The sequence below is a fragment of the Rosa chinensis genome, chromosome 5, assembly GCF_002994745.2.
Source record: "Rosa chinensis cultivar Old Blush chromosome 5, RchiOBHm-V2, whole genome shotgun sequence".
Taxonomy (NCBI): Eukaryota; Viridiplantae; Streptophyta; class Magnoliopsida; order Rosales; family Rosaceae; genus Rosa; species Rosa chinensis.
Window position 1 is genome coordinate 58,142,850 of NC_037092.1, and position 18,384 is coordinate 58,161,233.

Genomic DNA, 18,384 nt, shown 5'->3' on the forward strand with positions numbered 1-18,384 from the left:
TTGGAGTGGAGGAGGGGACCTTCATGTGACTCACAGATGAGTAAACTTCTGCTTTCTTTGCATGTATTTATGTCCTAGCTTCCTCTCCTTCCACCACAACCCCCAACTTATCACTCTTTAAACTCATCTCATCTCTCTGACCCTCTCTCTCTCTGTTCTCTTATCCGAGTTGAAAAAATGAGGCAAAGCTTTCAAACAACAGCTATTGTTCTTTGCATTTTGTTCATCATTTCTTCCTCAACAATATCAGCCAGGGTTTTACAGAACAAAGAAGGTTACCAGTTGTGTCTTGACATCTTCTTCTCACTACTACTTAATTCTTGTTAGCTATACTAATGAATTAGATCTTGTCATCTTTTTCAGGACAAGAGGAAGCAAAGCTCAAGGAAACCAGTGATGGGAATTCACTTACGGAGTTGGAAGGCACTGACTTCATGAATGTATGTTTTAGTTGTATTCTTCTTATGATCTGTTTCATCTTTTGGAACTATATCTTATACTTCTTTGCTGTGGGATTTTATTGCAGCTAATGGGGCTGGAAGCCTGTGTTGATGGAGATGAAGACTGTTTAAAGAGAAGGGTAATTGCAGAAGCTCACTTGGACTACATCTACACCCAGCACCATAAGCCTTGATGCTGAAGCTAACTAGCTTCATATTATTCAATATAATCTGCTCTCTTTTGGAATTCTTAACCAGCTAGCTTTCAATCTTGGAGATCGAGTTATTGTAGACTTTCTTTTGCGAAAATGGAACTGTTACAATCTAAGTGCAGATATGAATAACTATATTGCATGTACCTATTCTCTGTTGTGATAATTTAGTAAAGCCTTGGTCTATAATCATTTTCTGTTCTTGATAATTTTTGTGAAGTTACATGTAAAATTAAAGCCATATAGGTTGAGAATGGAAAATACTTTTATGCACCAAGTAAACCGGCCAGCATATCCAACAGATCTCAGCGGCTGATATTTATAGGGAACTTTATTTTTAATAACTAAAATATGTACTTGATATTATATACTTTCTCTTGTTTAGAATATGGGTAGGTGATTATGGGATACGACAACATTGATTAAACAGTAGGGAAGTTAGGGTCAGTAAATTCAGAGAGATATTTCAGATCAATATTTACTAAGTTTCAGACTTTCAGCAGCTGGAGCTCCCAATCAAACAGTTGGGAAGTCAGAGAAATTTTCATTTCTAGTCCAAAGCTCACGTGTAGCACTTAATGTAATTTATGTTGACCAAAATAAAATATCTGCCTATAAATGAGTTCACTAAATAGAAACCAGAGACTCAGAAATGACCAAAGATTAAAGATAAACTGCTCAAAGAATTTCAATGAAATTTTATTACTTGAATAATTTGAAATCATGAAAAGATACATGTCACTGTCTTGGAGAGAGATATGGGAACAAATGATGATTATTCATCGGCCAAATAGATTAGATTCCAACAGAGAAAAGACAGCATATGCTAAGATGACCTCCTCACCCACATCCTGAAATATTGCCATATTGGACCTCCATCTTGTTGGAGAAAGTGGCTTGATTAGGCATTGCATTCACCTTACATCCATCGGCAAATTGAAGAGTGATCTAGTAATAAAAAATAAGTACGTTAAGAGCATCATAGAGACTAATTCTGTATCTTTGTAAGTCAACCTATATGCGTTTGGTGATTCGGAACTTGCGATTGGCTAAATCGAATGGACTATCAATATGCATTGCTTATTAGCTTGTGGATCAGACATGGCTCTCATAATGTATAATCACACTTGAGTATCACCATTGTTACCAAGTTTCCATTCATAGTATTTTTTTTTTTTTTTACCATTCATCAGTAGCATATTCCATTACAGAAACTCATTGGAAGTGCAGCTAGCTTTTGCATGTAGAGCTCATCTGCATGGGCAAAGTTGCTGCTACAGAGAAGGAATCCCCATGGAAACATATATGACAAAGTAGAGGCAATGTGTTGGAAATGTGTCATTATAATAAGCATCAGAATTACAATTATAAGAAGCACATATGTTTCTTTACTCTCATTGATGCACAAGTCCAGAGCACTTTAACCTGTTGGTGTCTGAGTGGTTCTTTTGCTTTTGCTTTTACATCTAACGCTACTTTTAAACAAGTGAGAATTGCATACTTTTTTTTTTTGAAAAGGAGAATTGCATACTTTTAAACAAGTGAGAATTGCATTTGCTATTTGTGTACGAGTTTATATGAATCTAATCAAAAAGCAGTGCCCAGCCAATGGTACAAAATTGCATGTCAACAGGAAAGTCAAGATATCACATATTAAACTTCTTTAATTCATCACCATTTACCAAAGTTGCTACATTGATCATCTCCCCAGTGCCTTCTTCCTTTTGCTTTAATAATTAAACTCAGAAGAACCATGCATGGAATTTTCTGCCAATATCACAGGAAGTTAGTGACTTTCTGGTTGTCCAGCATAGACATGCTGCTCTAAAAAACCTCAAAAGTAGCCACCCTTCAAAATTTATTCTACTTGTCATTGAAATGTGTGAAAGTTAGCTATTTATTCTGCACTATATTTTTTGAAAGAAGAAGAAAGTTTTATTACTAGGTACGATTAAAATCGTACATGAGGGCATCCAGTATGATAACTGGAGCAGTTACAAACCATTCACATTGTATCTCCGACTCAAAACTAAGAGCAGCCAACCTATGAGCTACAACATTAGCATGTCTAGGGGCAAAAGTGATGGAGAAATCTGTACTAGAGTGAAGGAGACTTCGGACATCAGCAACTAAGGCTCTCAATGGTGACAGATCACAATCCCAAGCATAAATAGCTTGTACCGCCATTAGGCAATCACTTTCGACTACTGCATTCGTAATATGCATGGCCTGCAGTAACTCCAATCCCTTCTTCAGAGCCAAAAGCTCAACATGTAATGGAGAACTAACAAACTGCACACGACTAGAGAAGGCAGCAAGGAATTGACCAAGAGAGTTATGAAGGACACCACCTGTACCCCCAAACTGCAAATTAGGTAGAAAAGCACCATCCACATTCAATTTCACTTTTTCACCCGAGGGAGCTAGCCAAAGTTTACTGGCTTTCTGTTGAACTGATGTGGTAGTGGTACAAGGTTTATTAGCCTGCATATACTCCTCATACCAGGCCATAGACGATGCCACCAACCCTGGACTAGTTTGAGACCGATTTTTCCAAAGCTTCTCATTTCGGTTCTTCCAAAAGCTCCATAAAAGAACCAATAACTTATCAAACAAGCTAGTAGACAAATTGGAGGCTCGATCCAGCAACCACTCTTTCCAAGTTAGTGGAGAAGAAGGAAGGGAAAAAGGAGGAGCACCCAAAATATCCTTAGCAATGCTACAATCTCGAAATAAATGCTTAAGGGTTTCCACAGATTCTAAACAAACACAACAATTAAGATCACCAGAATAACCTTTGGATGTTAATGCAGTTCGAGTAGGAAGAAGATTATGAGCTGCTCTCCATCCAAAAATAGCCACTTTGTTAGGGACATTTGCTTTCCACAAAGCTTTCCAAAGTGGAGCATAAGTATCACCATTGGAAGACGAGGCAAAAACATTGCCAATAGAAAAATCACGAGCAATGGTATAGGCTGATTTAACTGAAAAGAGACCTCGTTTATCAAGTTTCCAAGCAATCTTATCCACCCCCACTCTCCGACTTAATGGAATGGACAAAACCTGAGGAACAATATCGGAAGGAAAACATGCATGAACAGCAGAGATGTCCCAAGTACAATCCTGAGCATTAATCAAGTCAGAGACCACTTCAAAAACTGTATCATTCGGTTTCTCAAGGGAATGAGATGGTACATTAGGTATCCAAGCATTCTCCCAGATCTTCATAGAGGTTCCATTACCAATCCTCCAAAATAACCCAGCTTGTAACACAGGTCTAGCTTCCATAATGCTCCTCCATGAATAAGAAGGTCTGTCACCCATGTCAGCATCAAGAAAAGATCCCCATGGATGGTAAACAGCTTTAAAAACCCGTGCAACAAGTGAATCTAGATTCGAGAGAAGTCGCCAACCTTGCTTAGCTAACATGGCAAGGTTGTGAGCATGCAGATGCTTAAAACCCAAGCCACCAGCCTCCTTAGGAACACACATTCTTTCCCAAGATCTCCAATGAATCTTTCTTTTCCCATCTGTACTTCCCCAAAAAAATTGAGAACAAAGTTGCTTAAGATCATCACAAAGAGACTTAGGTAATAAGTAGCAGTTCATGACATAATTGGGTAAAGTTTGAGCCACTACTTTTAATAATAACTCCTTACCACCTGCACTGAGAATCTTAGACCTCCAACTGATTAACTTCTTGGAAAGTCTTTCTTTCAGGTAAGAAAAAATAGTTGTCTTGTTACGTCCTAGATGAATAGGCAATCCCAAATACAGACCATGCTCCTTAACGCAGGTCACTCCAAGAATAGAGGAAAGTTGATTAATAACCTGCCTACTAACATTACCACTGAAGACAACACTAGAATTTTGTAGATTGATCATCTGCCCCGAAGCCTGAGCATAAATAGAAAGCAAATTCTTAAATGCTTGACACTCTCGAACAGAAGCCTCTCCAAAAAGAAAACTATCATCAGCAAATAACAAGTGATGAAGTACTGGGGCAGTAGGCGACATCAAGAGTCCTTTGATAGTTCCGTTCTGTATAGAGGAAGAGATAAGCAAAGAAAGCCCTTCAGCACACAAAATAAAGAGATAAGGAGACAATGGGTCCCCGTGTCAAATTCCTCTAGTTGGAACAATGAAACCAGTTGGGGTGCCATTCATAAGGACAGAGTAGCTAACAGATTTAATAGTAGCTAGCACAACATCCACCCATTGTCGACAGAAGCCAAGTTTGAGTAACACTGCTTCCACATATTGCCATTCTAGTTTGTCATAGGCTTTGGAGATGTCAAGCTTAAGGGAGAAGAAACCATCAGCCTGATAAAGTGTGTGCTACCTCTGTAGCCACTAAGGTATTATCTGAGATAAGCCTCCCGGGAACAAAAGCGCTTTGCAATGGAGAAACAATGTGAGGAAGAATACGCTTTAATCTGTTGGCCAAGACCTTAGAAGCAATCTTATAAACCACATTGCATAATGCAATAGGTCGTCGATCAGAAGGTAACTGTGGCTCTTTAATTTTTGGAATGAGTGTCAAATGAGTGAAATTTGATTCCAGTGAATTCCTTCCTGTAAGAAGTATATCCCTAACAGCCATGCAAACATCATGACCAACCACGTTCCAGAATTTTTGAAAGAAGCAAGGAGACATACCATCAGGTCCGGGGGATTTAGACGGATGCATTTGGAATAAGGCCTTCCTAATTTCGGAATCAGTATAAGAAGCTACAAGATCTCTATTCATCTCCTCTGTAACTTTAGGTTTCATGGAGTCCAGAATGGTCTCTAGAGCAATACTATCAACTGTATCCGAATGGAAAATAGTTTCATAGTAGTTGATTAAAATATCAGACAACTCAATAGGTTGGGAGGTCCATTGTCCTTGACCATTAAGCAAGCCCTTAACTCGATTCCTGCAGCGTCGATTAGACGCCCTTCTATGAAAGAAGGAAGTATTCCGGTCACCATCTCGTAACCATTGAATCCGAGATCGTTGCCTCCAGTAAGTTTCATTAAGTGATAAAAGCTCATTCAGACGAAATTGTAGTGCCTTCTGCTCATCAAAATGACTGACCTCGTAGTCTTTCCTCATAAGATCATCCAACTTCCCCTGTATAAGCTTTATCTCAGTTTGTCGCTGCTGGAAAACATCAGAATGCCACCGTTGCAACAGAGTACCAGTCTGCTTGATTTTTCTACCAACCTAACCCATGAAATCACCAGTTACTGGAGTCATCTAGCCTTGTTCAATTACATTAACGCAATCAGTATGCTGTAACCACATTTCTTCAAAACGGAATTGCTTTAGGGTCCGAGATAAGGGCAATGGTTCTGGAAGCACTTCGACTAGTAAAGGGCAATAATCAGATAGACTCAAGGGTAGTGTGATAACTCGAGAAAAGGGGTATAATGTCCTCCATTGAACATTCTGACAAGCCCTATCAAGTCTCTCTTTGGTGAAACGATTCGACCACGTATAACGAGAACCAACAAACCCCATATCCATCAATTCACAATCCACTAAGGCTTGCCGAAAACGATTCATTTGGACTACATTCCGTGGAGGACCTCCAGTTTTGTCATCAAGATAAAGAATTTCATTAAAATCTCCGGCAACTATCCATGGCATATTAACCTGAGCAGCTAGGGTTCGTAAGAGATTCCAAGTAATCATACGATCTGCAGCAATAGCTACTCCATACACCCCCGTAAAACGAAAGGCTCCTACTGACCCGATAGCACCAACCTCCACATCAATATGATTAGTGGAGTAATTGCGGAGGCGTACCGGAACTTCATTGCGCCAGAAAAGGCCAAAACCACGGCAATCATCACTACAAGGGGAGCAGATGACGCCATCGAACCCTAAGTTCCTCCGGACATCAGAGAGAAGATCAGGTGAAGCTAGGGTTTCTGAGAGAAAAATAATGCCCAGGTTCCGCTGGCGAACCAGACTGACAAGGGCATTTTGAGTTTCGGTGTTATTCAAACCCCTACAATTCCAAACTAGAATCTTGAAGGGTATCATGCTCCAGCGACAGAGGTTGTCTTCTGAAGGGTAGATCCAAAGTCGCCAACAACTAGGATTGATTAGGGTTTACTAGGGTCTAGAGGGAGGACTCTCTCTAGGGTTTTTTTTTTTTTTAATGAAAGCTTTTTCTGCGAGTTTCTGACTTTGAAACACGAACTAGGACGCACTATACATCCCCATGGAAGGCAATCTAGCTCCAACCTAGGGGTTTAAATTGTCCCCTGCGCTAAATGTTTGCCCCCTAATAATCACTAATATTCAGAGAGATAGAAGTCAGAGAATCAGAGATAGAGAGCTATAAAGAGAAGTCTGGGACTAGCTGGCAATGAAAAAGAAAGAAAACAAGTAGCCATGAGGAAAAAATCCTTCGGATCGGATCAGAGTCAATATTAATGAACAATATAGTTTCTTTTCGTAATAGAAAAATATAGTTGTGAACGTAAGTACAATGTCAAAAAAAACCAGCCACCATATATTCCAACATCAAATCATACACATGTATCAGAGGTCAAGCACTGAGATTTTTCGAGCACTATAAGCAGATATATAGTGGCAATCAAATTGACATTGCGGACACGTTTACTTACTTGGAATGAGAGGGAATGATTACAGAGTAAAAACATTTATGTGTTTACTAACACATAAAGGAATCGGAATGATTCCTGGTAAAAGAATTCTGGCGTTTACTAACACAAGAAGGAATTGGAATGGGTGTAGGTCTCACCTCTTTATCAGGAATCGATTCCTGAATATTCAGGAATTTGATTACGAAGGGGGAGATGGGTTTAGGAATCAATACCGATTCCTTTCTTCTCCCATTCCACTTGTCTTTGATTCATGATTATTTTCCATTCCAAGTAAGTAAACGTGTCATGCAACTGACTTCAAATGGAGTTGTGGAAGAGTGCATCATTGAGAATGTGAACCGAGACGCCTACACTAGAATCCCTTTTAGAAGAACATGGCGATGTATGGGTGGATTGAGGGAGAAGAAGGGAGAGGTGATGCTAGAGCATAGGATCATCCTTTCAATTATGGTAGAAAATTTTGAGTTTAAAAATCTTTCAATTGCACAAGAACCAAATGTGTTCAATTTCGTCAAGTAGTTAACTATCATTTTTTAAAGAAAAAATTTCTTCTGGTTGAAGCTCATTTATCTCTTTATTTTTTTTCTTTTGGGTTTGGTTTAACCGGCTCAGATCTAACCAAGGTTTCTATACGATCTAATTGGGTTCCTACCGTATCTAAATATTGGTTTGTAAAATTATTTTGTTCCATAAGTTTTTGTATATCTTCTTTTATTACGTCTTTTGTAGCAAAATGCTTCCTAGTTTATCAGTTGTTGAAGCCTTAAAGGATAAGAGAATCGTTGGATAAGCGAAACTGGGAACCTTTTCCACATTTATTAATGACCTACTAATTATTTGCACCAAATAGATCATAGTTTTATGCCCATTAGACATATTGCTTTCGTTCTGCAAGTAGTCTCCTGGTCATATCGAGGGATTGGTTTCTATGTTCTATTAAGTCGCCAATGGTATTGGGGATTGGTTTGTGTGTCGTCAACCGATCATTATAAAACCAGTTTGTACTCCCAACATCCGACTCCAAGATGGTTGAATGTTCAGCATATAGATTTCATAATTTCCTTTATTCTGCCAGTCATAATTATGCGAACGAAAGAAAACAGATGACAATTGTAGCTGGAACATGACCTAAGAAGGTATTCTTCAATTGATGAATAGGATGCTGAAAATGCAAATTGTACCAAAAGTAAGAGTTACACTTCCCATCCTCCATGTGCTTATTAACCGCTGGGGAACTGAGATACAACAAAACTAAGATTGAAAGATTAAATAACAATGAATGTCACTACACAGACCCTCTTGCCTCTTCATAAGACCTATAATGAAAATCAAACTCGAACCATCTTCATCTTCCTTTCCACCTCTCTCTTTTCTAAGGGCTTGGAGGGGTGAGCTCGAGTATATATAACAATATGGCTAAAAAAGAATGTCGCGCTTACAAAACTGACCCTTTTTTAATTGGAGTACAAGACTACAAGTATTATGTTAACAAAGGAGAGGAAGTGGCTCACCACGTATGGTTTCTTCATTTGGCTCCAAATGATACCATGGTGTGTGCAAAGACAATATACTGTCCGACTCCCTCTCTGGTGATGCATGCAGCCAACTATTGTTTTTCAATCTCATTTCTCCTGGGCTTATTCTGGTGTTCATAGAAGCTGAGTGATGTGAGCTTATTTGAGATGAAGGCCGCAACTGAGATAGCCTCCTATTTGAGGAGATTTTGGCTTGGAAGTTCAAGTGTCTTTGCTTTAGGGCTTTCAAGTTTACTTTTGGGACAACCAACGGAGGGAAACTCACTGAATCAACTTGTTTCAAGTTGCAACAAGAGGCTTCATTGCATGAAGAAGTAGCTGTCTTTGGTATTGCTTTACTATTTTTCCATGCTAAAAACGACTGTTGCAGCCTGGATGGAATCTGCAAAGTCAGAAAACATAAGATCCTGGACCAAGTAGTGAATTAACGCAGACCGCTAACACTATCTTTTCTCACTCTTGGCTACAAAGAAGTTAGCTTTATAATAATTGTGGAAAACATGGCTCAATACTTAATTTGAATATTCACTACTCCCTGGTGGTTATAACATCTACACTACTTCAAGTATGGCTAAAACAGTCCATTAAAATGTTTACATGTGTCGACAGTTTTTTCTAATTTTTCACCATGAATATCAGTCTATCCAAACTAGAAGACAGTTGGCATCACTGGGTGTGCCATTGACATTCAACATATTCAGTCAAAAAAGGGAAAGACAAAGGTAATGTCAATGTAAATCATTCTTCAAAATAATGCAATTATGTATGTGCGAAAATGTTCACCTGGTCAGTTGCTGACCAAGAAAATAATGCTCAATCACCGTTGGATGTAAATCTAATGGCGGAGAGAATTATTTTTAAGTTGAGGTGTTTTGTTTTTCACCCTTGGATATAAATCTAAGGGTTATTGAGCATAAATTATTTGGTCAGCAACTGACCGGGTGAACACCACTATATGTCTATGAGTAGTAACTACTTGAGGCATATAAAGCTAAGCTACTAAACGTAAAAAATCATTCTTTTGTTGAAATTTAAAGGTGTACTCCTATAATAATATGCTCACAATACAGTGATATACCAGTTCCTCATCATCTAGTCAGATGAAGTGAAAGCTGAACCGTGCATTTTTTATTGGTAAGTGTAATGCTCTAAGTAGACACCTAATACAGACCAATTAATTCATGTAACCAAGGGACCAGTAATTTGTCTCTTGTATGTAAATTCTTCTTGTCATGGTAAGCCATTGCGATTTTTTCAAGGGGCAGTTTTACACAGAAGGATGATAAAGTGAAGAATTCCATAAATGCAAATAACTGTCTTAACAAGATATAAATTCAAATCAACCTTCGAAAGTACTGACTTAAACCAGTTGAGAAAAACAGTTATCATCAATCAGTACAGTAATTAATCAGACAACTCAACAAACATTAGCTTTTCACCAATTAACATAATTCTGATTATATACAAAGCTTATAGACTATATATGTATGTATCTATCTATGGCTGTCTATACTATAAAGCCAGGCCCCCTTTCGGGGTAACAGGCTTTACAAAATTTTGATTTACCCAAATTACCTTTACAACATAATATAATCGAACAAGTCAACATTATTCAAACGGGCAAAAGTTTATAATAGAAATAGAAACCAAAAGGCTATTATCCACTAACTTCACAGTACCACCCACGAAAAACGCATGGGTACAGTTGCTAGGGCGTGTGTGTTTGTGTCTATATATATCTACAAGCTTATGATTGTAAAGCAAAAGTTAAAGAGCACTGCTCTGCTAAATTGCTTGCTAATGCAGGAAAGGAAAATCATCCAAACAGAGTTCATGGTTTTGATTGCCTAGGCATTTTAATCCAAGGCATTGGATAGCATATACGTCATAATATCATAAGCTATTTTTTGTTCTGCAACACTGCTGCCTTGTATTATGATAATATAAGAAAGAACAAAAATTGATTGAAATCAAAAGTTTAAAACTCACCCCAGAGACGAGGCTACTTGAAGCGAATGCCAATGAGGATGTGGAAAATGGAGATCGCCCAGGTTTGTTACCCTTCTGGCCATTTTTGGTACCATCCTGATCTCCTCTTACAGACCCAAAACTTGATGGCACAGCATCATCTTCATCTTCATCTTCCTCTTCCTCTTCCTCTTCATCCTCTTCAATTGATTTCTCATCTTGGTTAGCCAATGGAGAAGTATCTTCTTCATCCGGCGAGACCGTTTCCACATTCTTCTCCTCCTCTTTCTCTCTCATCTTCAACTCCTCATCCATATCCTCAATTACCTCTTCCAGGCACAGTTCAGCCTCTATCAGTTCAAGTTCTTTTTCAATCAATTTCATCTTCATCTCACTTGCTTTCCTCTTCTCTTCAGTCCATTTCTCTAGTTTATCAAAAACAGGCTTGCACGTATTTTCCACTGCTGATATAAGTCGCATCAAAAAGTTTTGTTTCTTGTCACCAATGTTTTGTCCATAGAACTCGTCATAACCAAGCGGAAGGAGCTCCGCCTTTTCTGGGTCCACCTCTTCCCCATCTTTGAGAGGCGGCTGCCAAAATAGGCGAACCCCATGTTTTTCATCTTCGATATAGTTGATTAACCGTCCAGTTCGTGTGTGAAGGATAAGTGGATCTTCAGTATATATAAGCTTTGATGGGTCTTCAGGATCAGGCTCTGGTTCCTTGTTAACAACAATAAATTCTGGAGTCTCCTCTGATCAAGCAAATTCAACAATAAGTAAGACATGTAATTCTGTTCTTTTTGGTTTAGGAACAAATGGGGCATATGTTATTTGGACAAAAAAGCATAAAAACCTGATCAAAAGAGAAGGGGACAAATTTAGGTCAAGAAGCAACCAACCTACATACCCAGGGTGACAGCTCCCAAACTTTAAAAGGATAACAACAAAAGGTTTATGTAGGGGAGGGGAGGTTTTTAGATATTACACATTGGTGCAGCTCACTTAGAATTTTTTTGGGAAAAACGGGGAAAGAAGAAAAGTAAAATAAATGCTTGGATACATAGTAAAAACACAAGAGGGGGAGGGGGGATATAGATTACAAAATTAATACCCTTTGACCACCAGTATTCAAGCTCAGAAGGCATAGGTATTCTCAGTGGAGCTTTATAGAAGGAGTTCAACCACATTTCCCTTTCCTCATCAACCTCATGCACATATGTTTTCCAGTAATCAGGGACCTGCCAAAAACACAAAAGAATTCAGTCTTAATTCTGACTAACTGAACCAATGTTCATCTTCATTTCTTCATGTAAAAAAAATTCAAAAGTCATAAATAGTTTATTATAACTTACTTCATAGAATTGGTTTATGAAGCCTGGTGCCATCCAAACATCTTCATCTTCATAGAAATAGGGATGTTGAGGATCACTATACGGGCCCCTCTCTTCCCTAACCACTATAAAGGAAACAAAAATTCCAATAATCATGAACCAAGAAGGGGTCAAACAGTATCCAAAAGGTGAATGGGTCATATGAAACTAATCCACATCTGCATGAATTGAATTTTTGAATAATTTGTGATCCAAATTGAAACTCCCTGTACTGATAAATGTCCAAAAACAACTAAAGCTGAATTTGATGAGAGACAGAGGATCACACAACAAAGAGAGACCAAGGACCCAGAGAATCAAACAGACAGAGCATAACAAAGAATATGGAACAAGAACCCAAAGAATCAAGCAGAGAAACAAATGTATGCAAATTTTATGGGATGCTGGACAAATGCTATTGGTAACTCCTAATTAAACATAATATGTATATTCCATTATATTCTCAACAATTATCTCTAGATATGACTTTATGCATCATGCATGCACCTGAATCCAAATAAAATATACTAACCATTATGCAGATCACATTCCTGACTACTCCTAACTGTTTTTGCACACCACTTTTTTTATCTCCGTTCATGAACTTCAACTTTAGAAGTTCAGTTGAATTCTTCAGCTTAGAAAATACAACAATTTGAACCTAAAAATCCTTATGTGAAACTTATTACTAGCATACAGAAAACATACTTCCATCAGGCTTGTTCACAAACATCCGAGCCTTAGCAGCAGCCACTTCTGCAATACCCGCATGCAGCTGAAAAGCAACCAACAACTTAAGTATATCTGTGCATAGATGGTAAACCTTTCTCTTTTAGTTTCATCCAAGTGTAGTGAAAAGAATGAAGAGATATCTTTACCGCTGATACATCCTCATCACAACCAGTATCATCCTCCACTAGCTCGCCAAAGTAGAACCTCCCCTGTACGCAAAGACAAGATAAAGTACTTAACTTGACCAACCACATTATAGTACTAAGTCATTAGATACTACGAGGCAAAATTAGGACATGATTCAGTGCCGGCTTTTATTAGCCACCCCAATAGGGTATTTTAGTTTCTTTTCAGTTTTCACTGGAACACACTTGCATGGCAATGCTGCAAATATATTTCCATTGATACATCCTCTATTGATAGAGGCTACATTGAGAATTCCTCTATTAGTTTCTTTTCAGTTTTCACTGGACCACACTTGCATGGCAATGCTGCAAATATAGTTCCATTGATGCATCCTCTATTGATAAAGGCTACATTGAGAATGCCCAGCTTTTTTTTTTTTCTTTTTTTTTTTGTCAGAAATAGTCTGAAGTAGCAAACCAGGGATCTAGTTTTGAGCCAAGAGGTGTAACTCGATCCTTATGTAAATCCGTCAATAGATTATGACTTAGCTTATCATTGCTATGTACATTATATGAGAATTAGTGGCAGCAGAAAACACGAATGAATATATTGATGTCGGTAGAATATCAGTGATCTTAATTTACAGAACTATATATAGGATCTTTTCTTAAAATTAGAAATTGTAATTGAAATTTTGAGATATGTTAAACTACTCAAAGATTCACAAATTAAAGCAACAAACTTCATAGAACTGTGCTGAAAAGAAGATCTATGACAGGATGAACAGAGTGTGCACTGGTGACAACATTGATGAGTATAATACTTCAATTCCAAGGTGAAGTTTTGAGATTAAAGTTGACAATCATACTGATACATCAGCTTTGGTACCAAAGCTATTCTTCTAAATCTACAAGCCATATCTTGTACCTCCCCAACCTACTTTTCCTTAAATATTATGAATATTTTGCATGTCAAACTACCCATAAAGTGGTCATTCTAAGTTGATGATTTACAGTAACAAACCTCTCTTTCCCTATTCTTACTAGAAAAATTATTGATTTTTGTCAGTGTAAGATAAGATGTCTATATATGCAAGAGTGAATTTATGAAAAGAAATGACTTGTACTTCGTGCACCTACATATATGGTACGCTCGTTGACTTCATATACTCCGCATCCATGCATTCTGGCATGTTTCCACTGACCTGCATAGCGATATCGACCTTTCTCGCTGACATAGAAAGATGATCATAAATAAAATTGCAAAACCAGTTTCAGCAAAAAGTTTACGTTGATGACTCGTAGATAAGTTGTAAATACAAAACTACAAATTACAAGCCCTTTGGGCCCTTTCCCTCTTGTGGTTGGTAAGAGGGAAGAGATGCTGAAACCTCACTATTTTACCTGAATAAAACAACAAAGAAGAAAACATATTTTTCTGAATTCATGATCACGAGACCATCAGGCTATGTCACACTATCTACATCTCTCCGCTGGAGAATGTCGAGAAATATATGAGTATCCACATGGTGTCATGGGTATGTACAATCCCACTTGTTCCAACATTCTTGACAATATCACATTAAGAACCCAAGTCTGTAGCTCACAAAGAAATACAATTGATATTCTGACTCACATTGACACAACTTAAGGAGCTTGAACCTATTGAGCAACTACCTTGGTACTTGACAATACATACAAATAGCAATACTAAGATACCATATTAAAAATCTAACCATATCTTCCAATCTTAAGAACATTCTTAGAGATCATTTCAAAAAAAAAAATATATTCTTAGAGAATACAATTAAAAGTCATCCAATGAGATACAGATAGAACCAAGAGCAACTCAAAAATAAAACTTACGGTTTCCTCCCAAAATGTCTGATCCATTCATCTTTTTCATAAAAAGGAATTTCAGACCGCCCCCCTGCTAGATCAATGCTGTCTTGAATATCCATCTCCAACCATTCTTTGTCTTCCGGGGTCATATAATCTCTTGATATTATGTGCCCTTCAGCACGCATCTGTGCTTCAAGCCTTGAAAGAGGGTACCAAGTTACTCAACCAGTTTATATGACATGGACAGAATCTTGAGGTTCTAACTGTTAAGTGATGGTATAGTATTCATACAGGAATTATAAACTTACTTGGAACCTGGAATAGGCTCTATGTCAGGTATGTCAACTTCAACAACCCCATGACCCTCCATGTTGTTTTGAAGCCATTCACCTTCATACCTATGGAAAGGAAATGAACCACTTATCACATAAACCACAGTAAAGATGAAAGTCAAGCTGTAAATTATCAGTTGAGAGAACAACCCTTCACATGGGGCAGGGTTGGGGATGTATATATTACAGCTATACTTAATAATGTATAAGACAAAGTGACAACATCCAATCCAGTATTACAATCAATCTGAATATTTCATACAGCCATACAAACTACATGACTCACTGCTTCTTGACACCATAGGTTTGGCACATATTTTCTTGGTAAGGTATTTAACTTGAGCCCTAGCACACACAAAGGACCAGGATAGAGTTGACTATAGGTCCTGCACAAAATTTGTGAAATCTAGGTTGCTTGTTTTGACTTGGTAAATTCTGAAACTATGAGCAACCCATAGTCCACCGCACCTTTAACCAGCAATGCCAATAAGCCAGGACTACTAGGCTAGTGTAACAACTGGTTCATCAAATTGTGCATCAATAACTTAATCTGGATTCATCTCATCACCCCTAAACAGAAAAGATACAGCGGTTTAATGTGTCTTTCTTTCCCTTGGTTTCTGACTTCCATAATTCTTTCTAACCATTATCAAGTCATAATAAGGCTCAAATGTTACGATTAGGCATCAACAAATAAGTGAATGTCATCAACTACATTTCGTCAAATGTAGACCAACCTGACGAGTCCCTGCTCAGCAACGTAGACTCCTTTGCCATGAGCCAAGTCATCCCACACGGTGCCCTCATACCTTAAAAACAAAATTCCACAGGTCAAGTCTATAAGTAGCATGACAAGTTAAAGCAAACAAAAATGCCAGAACTACTAATAACTCTGAGCAGTAAATACATACGAGCTGCCGTCAGGGAAAACATAGCTGACCCATCTGAGAAACTCCTCAATCCTATCCAACTCTTCAATCACAGCCTTGGGATTGGAAATGTCATAATGATCTTCAGGTATGGCCGGATAAGGCTTCCGGTAGGGAACATAAAAGGGAGCAATGGGCGGGTCATTGCCGGCCTTAATCTCATCCTTAACAATCTCCCACTCCTCCTCATCAGCCCAAACCGGGTCCCAACCGGGTTTGGTCATATCCAAGGGCGCATCACCCCAGAGCTCCTTCAAGTCCTCCTCCCGCCATTTCTCTGGGTCCTCCGGGAAATCAAACAGGTCCTCGTAAAACACATACCCCCTGTCCTCCTCCTCCTGCCTCCTCCTCACTCTCTTCCCCTGTAACACCTGATTGAACAGCTTCACATTCACATCGGGAGTGTTCTCGTCCTCCGGTATGTCCTCGCCGGGCCGGAGTAAATTGAGCGCTTCGTCGACTTCACCGTTACCGCCCTCGCCTTCGTAGACGGAGGACTCGTCGGAATCGTAGTCGGGCTCGGAGTCGGAGGAGGAGAGGCCGTCCGGGTCGGGCTCTTGGGCGGTGAGCTGGGATTCAGTGGGGTTTGGGGAGTCTTGGTCTGGCATTGCGGTCAGGTTTAGTAGTACAGAGAGCAAAGAAGAAGAAGAAGAAGATAAGGATAGTGAGTGAGTCCGGTGGTTTCTAAGTAGTAATAGGCAATAGCAACGGAGGAAGAGACAGAGAGAGGGTTTGTGGTTTTTTGAACTAAAAAGAGGGTTTTTTCTTCTTCTTTTTTTCACAAAAAATTCAAAATTAGCAATTATTTCTCAGGTGGCCCAATTATAATTGGCCCATGTAGCTAAATTTATTTCGGCCTGGCCTGAGAGGCTTCTCGAGCCGAATCCATACCCGAAGTCGATACGGCTGCGTTTTTTGATAGATTAATCACTAACGGGTCTAACGGTTTAACATTGGACAAAATACACTAGTTAATTTATGTAGCTCTCTCTCTCTCTCTCTCTCTCTCTCTCTCTCTCTCATCATCATCATCAAAACTCTATCCCTCTCCAAATACAAATCACTGATTTGAGCGTAACCCTAATTCTTCAAAAATTAGTACTTGTAAACTCTTTAGCAAATTACCCATAATTGGAGCGACAAATAGTTATCTACACTACTTGATTTTATCTATTTCACCTTCAACATCACTCGAATTTTAATACCCCAAAATACTAATTCTTTAATACACCAATTTTCTTTAACCCAAAATTCTAAAATTTTAATATATAAGGAAATTTTGAAGAATGACAATTTTTAGGTTTTTAAAATGACATTTGACCCCTTTAAAAAAAAAGACTTTTGACCGTCTTTTCTAAAACAGTTGAAAAATGACCATTTGTAAAATGTTATGATTACTCTTATTAAGGGCTAGTTTGGGATTGCTGTGACTTTTGAAAAAATAAAAAAAACAGTGCTAGGGATCCCAAAACTTTGTACCAAATGACATGGCACATGCCATATCATCAGTTTTTTTGAAATTTCTGTTGACATGGATTTCCTTGTTGGATATAAAATAAATTTCTTGTTTTTTAGGAATTAAAAAAAAACTTTTATATTGATAAAAATCACAATTAAAAAAAATACCAAATTAATCTAGATTAGAAATAGATGCTGTTGTTCTGGCGATCTGCCTCTCTGCAACCTTGATGTCTAGATCAAAATATTAGAACAAAAGCAATGAATAATAATGAGAGCCGCATGAAAGATTATAAATGGATCTTTGATGTTTGAGTTTTTATGAAACAAGCATATTGATCCATGATTAGTGTCTTGATTTTGTTTCTCTTCATAAGATTATGATTTAAGAATAACAACATGGAAATTAAACTCTCAACCTTCTTTCCTAAATACTGCAAGTTTATTTGTTATTTTCATGGATGAATTACTATTGAGTTTTTTGTGAAAGATCAAAAGGTTTTCAAATGTGTGAGACTGAGTCTAGACCAATAGAGCAAGAGGAATTACATGAGACAGGCAAATGAGTTGTAAAGAAAGTTGCAGCAGTACTCCGACACTAATGTAATGCTTTACTTATATAATACAAGTGCTACCAGGTTCCTTTCTTAGGGACATCGAGACTCACAGAGTTGTCATCCTTCGATCTGGTTTAACTGATCTCTGATTGTTTGCTGATCCCAATTGTTGAATAGTGTTCAAGATCCCATTTCTGGTGCCATTGAGGAGTGCTAAAAAGAATGCTATATTTTTCTCCATGAAATGCTTCACCTAT

The 18,384-nt window shown here is 38.2% G+C and overlaps 3 protein-coding genes across 3 annotated transcripts; 1 reads left to right on the top strand and 2 right to left on the bottom strand.

Annotated features, from left to right (window-relative positions):
* Positions 1-859, top strand: LOC112167370 (putative phytosulfokines 6). The gene is made up of 3 exons (XM_024304383.2): positions 1-274; positions 364-440; positions 527-859. The coding sequence occupies exons 1-3, from the start codon at positions 178-180 to the stop codon at positions 632-634; spliced, it is 282 nt and encodes a 93-aa protein (XP_024160151.1). The 5' UTR covers positions 1-177; the 3' UTR covers positions 635-859.
* Positions 860-2,593: 1,734 nt separating this feature from the next.
* LOC112163738 lies at positions 2,594-6,686 on the bottom strand. Its single transcript, XM_024300011.1, has 3 exons — positions 5,913-6,686; positions 4,995-5,861; positions 2,594-4,693 (listed from the first exon to the last, which is right to left on the bottom strand). The coding sequence occupies exons 1-3, from the start codon at positions 6,684-6,686 to the stop codon at positions 2,594-2,596; spliced, it is 3,741 nt and encodes a 1,246-aa protein (XP_024155779.1).
* Positions 6,687-8,395: 1,709 nt separating this feature from the next.
* On the bottom strand, positions 8,396-16,836 carry LOC112165108 (protein TIC 100). The gene is made up of 11 exons (XM_024301526.2): positions 16,095-16,836; positions 15,921-15,992; positions 15,160-15,249; positions 14,876-15,049; positions 14,150-14,240; positions 13,031-13,093; positions 12,861-12,927; positions 12,135-12,238; positions 11,894-12,020; positions 10,801-11,534; positions 8,396-9,193 (listed from the first exon to the last, which is right to left on the bottom strand). Exons 1-11 carry the CDS (start codon positions 16,718-16,720, stop codon positions 8,762-8,764), a joined length of 2,580 nt encoding a protein of 859 aa, XP_024157294.1. The 5' UTR covers positions 16,721-16,836; the 3' UTR covers positions 8,396-8,761.
* Between the last annotated feature and the right edge of the window lie 1,548 nt (positions 16,837-18,384).